We start from the raw sequence: 4638 nt of genomic DNA, 5'->3' as shown, positions 1-4638 counted from the left end.
CTTTCCAAGCACTCATAAAAGGCATCTTTGGTCACATAGTCCTTCTCTTCCGTCGGAGCRTKGGCGCAAATAAGCGATATGTTGAAGAACATCGCTTTGATGTGGATTGTGGCTAGACGTTCATTCACCGGGGTGAATGATATTACTCGGCGACGGAGTCTCTCTCCCAATACGAATCCCACACCAAACTTGCGCTCCTTTATATGGCCACTGTAGTAAATGCCACAAGGACCTACTCGTCTCTGTCCTTATCCCGTCCATCGCATTTCTTGGACGGCGGTGATGTCTGCTGTTCTTTTGTACTTTCCGAAATCCAATGGTTTCGGTTGCAGCTGTACGTAAGGAGTTTGAAATGCCGTCCCACAGTTCCCTTATACCCAGTGGTTGACGAGTGCTCTCAGAGAGCAGGAGTGCACGCCGAGTAGGAAATCATTCGGCTGTGTGTTGTGATTGCAGCTTCTCGACTTCGAACCTTCCTTGTGTTTGTTGGCGTGCATTTTTTGCTGCACGGAGGCGGGTGCGAATCTTGGCTGCAACAAGATAGTGGTGATCTAGATGGTGGTTTTTCGATCCGGAGACAGCCAGGTAGCTTGATGTATCATCTTATGCTGGAATCTAGTACTACAGATAACCCTATTTCGAATTTATGCATGGAAAAAGTTAATTTTGTATTAAGTCTACAATGGATACGGTGCTAATCTGAGATATATATACGGTTATATTCATATAAATGAGCAGGATGACGAGAAAAGTTGAAATCTGGATGACTGTCTGTCTATCCGTTCCTCCGTCCATCCGTGCAAGCTGCAACTTCAGTAAATATTGAGATATAGTATCTGAAACTTGGTATCCGAGTTCCTTAGTACAAAAGAAATTTCGTAGATGGGCGGACAACATGCCCACAAATCACCTATAACCGAAAGCATATAAAGTATCATAATTAAGCACTTAATTAAGATATAAAGCTGTAATCCGACACAGAGAATAGTAGTAGCAAGGATCACCTGTGAGAAAAGAGTTTAATGTCCATCTCTCCTAAACCACAAAAATTGCAGTAACCAAATTTACTGAGTACAAATCTTACAAGAACTTCCCACATAACGGTACTGTTAAAAACTACTAAAAGCTCGATAGGTAAATAACTAAATACCCCTAAATACCACCCAGATGGTATCAGACAGTTTTCTGGGAGCCGGGATGAAAATCTGACGACGGGCGTCGCACCGCCGACTTCTTGGCGAAATTTCATATCTTGGGACCCGACCAAGCGATTTCGAAAAGACTCAGTATGTGGCATTTTTCTTACAATCTTATATAGCAGTGAAAGAACAGACCAAATCGGACAAGAACCACGCCTACTTCCCATTTGCACAATATTAAATTTAACTTGATTCGTGCAGTTTCCAGTACACAAACCGAAAAGTAAGTAAGTAAGTAATATCGCTTAAAACCTATGGAAACTATTCCAGGTCTTAGGTACCGAATATTTAGACCCCGGTACGTATAGTTCACTTTTGATCGAAAACGTGGGTCAATGTGCGATATATGTATATAACTGAAATTAAGGGTTAATTCTTTACTTATAAGGGTTTGTCTGTATGTCAAAATTGGGTTGAATCGGACAAATACTTCCCTCGGCTTATAAAGATTTTCGAACTTCTAGGGTTCTTTGTACCACATATTTTTTATCTCTCGAAAACTCGCAATGTCGCTCATCAGTTTTTGTTATCGTCCAAGCATCTACACCCTAGAGCAGAACGGGAATATTGAGTGACTTATAGAGTTTGGTTTTTATTCGTAGAGAGAATACCTTACTTCTCAATTGCCTACTCATTCCGAAGTAGCATCAGCTGGCAAGAGTTATCTAGCGTTGGATTTTCAGGCTGACATCGTTGGTGGTATTTATACTGGTTCCATGTTAACGAAATTATCTACAACTTCAAAGTTATTACTGTCAACAGTGATGTGAAAGCCAGGTGGCGAGTGCGATAACTGTTTGTTTGATGACAGGAGATATTTCGTCTTGCCTTCGTTCACTGTCAGACCCATTTGCTTTGCTTCCTTGTTCAGCCTGAAAAAAGCAGAACTAACTAAGCGGGTGTTGCGGCCGATAAAATCAAATTTTTTTTWAATTTTTTTTTATAACAGCGAGCGAGGACTAGGTCTAACCCCTATATAACTAATATAAAGATTTTCAAACATCCGGCAGACTTTACTGTATACAATTTGTTTTACACCTGAAACTATTTCCCTGGCTTTGATTCGTGCAAGTTGTAAGAATCAAAAATATCCGGTTGCACCCAAACTTACCCTTTTTTTACTTGTTTTATTGTGGGTATAATTATATGCCATGACGTTTCGACTGGAATTTCGGTTATAGCGCGCTAAATAGTGTCTTCAAGCTTCTTGAGCGTTGCTGGTTGATTGGCATGATCTTGGCGGCCATTTCAATGAACCTTTTCTCGAAAATAACAAGTCTTGTATAGTCTAGATGTGAAACGGCGCACCATGTTGCTGGAAATAGAGATTGTCCGGGTCGATTTCTTCAAATTTCGGGAAAACAAGTCGGTCAATATCGTGTTATAAACCTCGCTATGGACAGTAACAGCATTTCCTGTCTCGATTCGAAAGAAATAAGACCCGGTGATGACGTCATACCACAATTCTCACAAAAGGATCACTTTTTCGGGATGCAATTCCGTTTCCTGAACCACACGAGGATTTAATCATCCCAATAGCGAGACTTTTGTTTGTTGACGAAAACATTACGCCAGAAAGGGAGTTTGGTTTGACGTAATCATCTTGAACAATTTCCTAGCGTCGTACCAAAATAAAGCGTGACATATTGAAATGGCAAAAGTTATTAAATACAGAATTTGAAACAAATCCATAAACAAACATGGCCAAAAAGAGCTGTCAAAATCATGTCATCCCTATTGGTAGACGCTGTACATTATTTGTTATGCCTACCGTTGTTATTGGATACTCTAATCCACCCCAACATTTTACAAAGAAACTGGTGTACATGTAGTATTTACTAGACAGTCATAGAAATATAGTGAATTTATGATAACTTTCAAAATAAAATGTCAAGGATAAAGCCGCTTTGTGTAACGGAAGGACTCCGGGATCTTATAAAAAATCTTACAAAGGAAATTTTAAATAAAAAACCTCTAAATATTTATGAGTTTTCGGCGAATTATTTTGAGTCTGTGATTGATGAAAGAGAAGTCTTTAATAAGTACCAAAACTTTGAAGCAATTCTAAATTATGAAACTACAATAATAAAAAGCAGCGCTGTTTCACTTCAAACACAAGTTCCTCTTTCTCTTCTTCGTGGTATAATTCCTGAAGAGTTATTTGAGCTTATAAAAGAGTTTATCAAAGCTGTTTTACGTACAAATCCAGACAACATTTGTGAATTCGCATTCCAATATTTCAATAAATTAAAAGAACAATATTATGGAACAAATTGTTTAGTAGAATATGGTTCGTACGAAAATTACCTTAAAACTACACAGGACTTTTCAACCTATGCAGATGAAAAATGTACTTGTGGCCGATTTCTTACTCAAAGGCAGAAGAACCAAAATGTTCACTCCGATCTTAATGACCCTAGAAATTCTAGTGAGATAAGACATATAGATTTATCAGCATTCAATAAAATCAATAATCAAGAATTTAAAACTGTCAAGTTAATAAGTAAAAAAAATACTAAAATTATTTGCGAATTAGATATGTATAAGCAGCAAAAGTACATATCTGCTATTGTTATTATTCAACGTTTCTTCCGACATATTTTAAGACTACGAAAACCTGAAACACTTATTATAAAAGAAATTGTTACTAAAGAGCTAAGCGAGCCATCCAACATTAAAGTTTCTCCGGGGCTAACCTATAGAGATACATCGAGCTGCAACAATGAAATTTTCAGAGGTACAAACTTACCAAGGGCAAATAAAGGTATGTGTATACTCATTCAATCGCATTAAACTAGGATGAAAATAAGCAAGTTCACCCAATTGATTTTTCCTTTTTCCACCAATTATATTTTATTCAAGTACAAGTAGAACGGACTGTGACTATGGCATACATTAAGTACATGAGGACTTGTTCAATATAATGAAAAAACTTTCACGAACAAAGGATACATTATTTCCGGTATCAAAATCAAGGGAAGTGCATTTCAGATTTACTTTTGAAAATTAATTTTGGAAATCTTAACTGAAAACTGATTTTTTTGGCATTGATACTTATTTAAAGACTCGGCAAAACTTCAACCAATGGGAAGAAGACTGATATCCCGCAACAAGACCATTTTTCCATTAAAATTCTCAGTCATAATTAGTGCTTCAATATTACTTCCGGAGCGGATTTCACCAATATTTAACATGAGGAGGTCGAAAATGCAGAATTGAGCATTTTCATTGTTAAATGAGAAAAGTGACGCTAATTTCAATGTACGCTTACAGATTCGCATATTTACAATGCACAAACCGCTATGGATATTCTCCATATATTTGATAACAAAGCTCAAATGTATATATTTATATACATATGTTTGTACATAAGTGCAATTTGACCCATTTAATGATGAATTCCATTAAATCTGTGTAAATGTATAATTAAGTCATATTT

General features: G+C 37.0%; 1 protein-coding gene across 1 annotated transcript; it reads left to right on the top strand.

Annotated features, from left to right (window-relative positions):
• Positions 1–3055: 3055 nt before the first annotated feature.
• On the top strand, positions 3056–4440 carry LOC108975960. Its single transcript, XM_018944820.1, has 2 exons — positions 3056–3963; positions 4062–4440. Exons 1-2 carry the CDS (start codon positions 3087–3089, stop codon positions 4121–4123), a joined length of 939 nt encoding a protein of 312 aa, XP_018800365.1. The 5' UTR covers positions 3056–3086; the 3' UTR covers positions 4124–4440.
• The last annotated feature ends 198 nt before the right edge of the window (positions 4441–4638 follow it).

The sequence above is a fragment of the Bactrocera latifrons genome, unplaced genomic scaffold, assembly GCF_001853355.1.
Source record: "Bactrocera latifrons isolate USDA-ARS-PBARC rearing strain unplaced genomic scaffold, ASM185335v1 scaffold_701, whole genome shotgun sequence".
Taxonomy (NCBI): Eukaryota; Metazoa; Arthropoda; class Insecta; order Diptera; family Tephritidae; genus Bactrocera; species Bactrocera latifrons.
The sequence above is the reverse complement of the archived record's forward strand: the minus strand, read 5'-3'. Positions and strand labels throughout refer to the sequence as shown.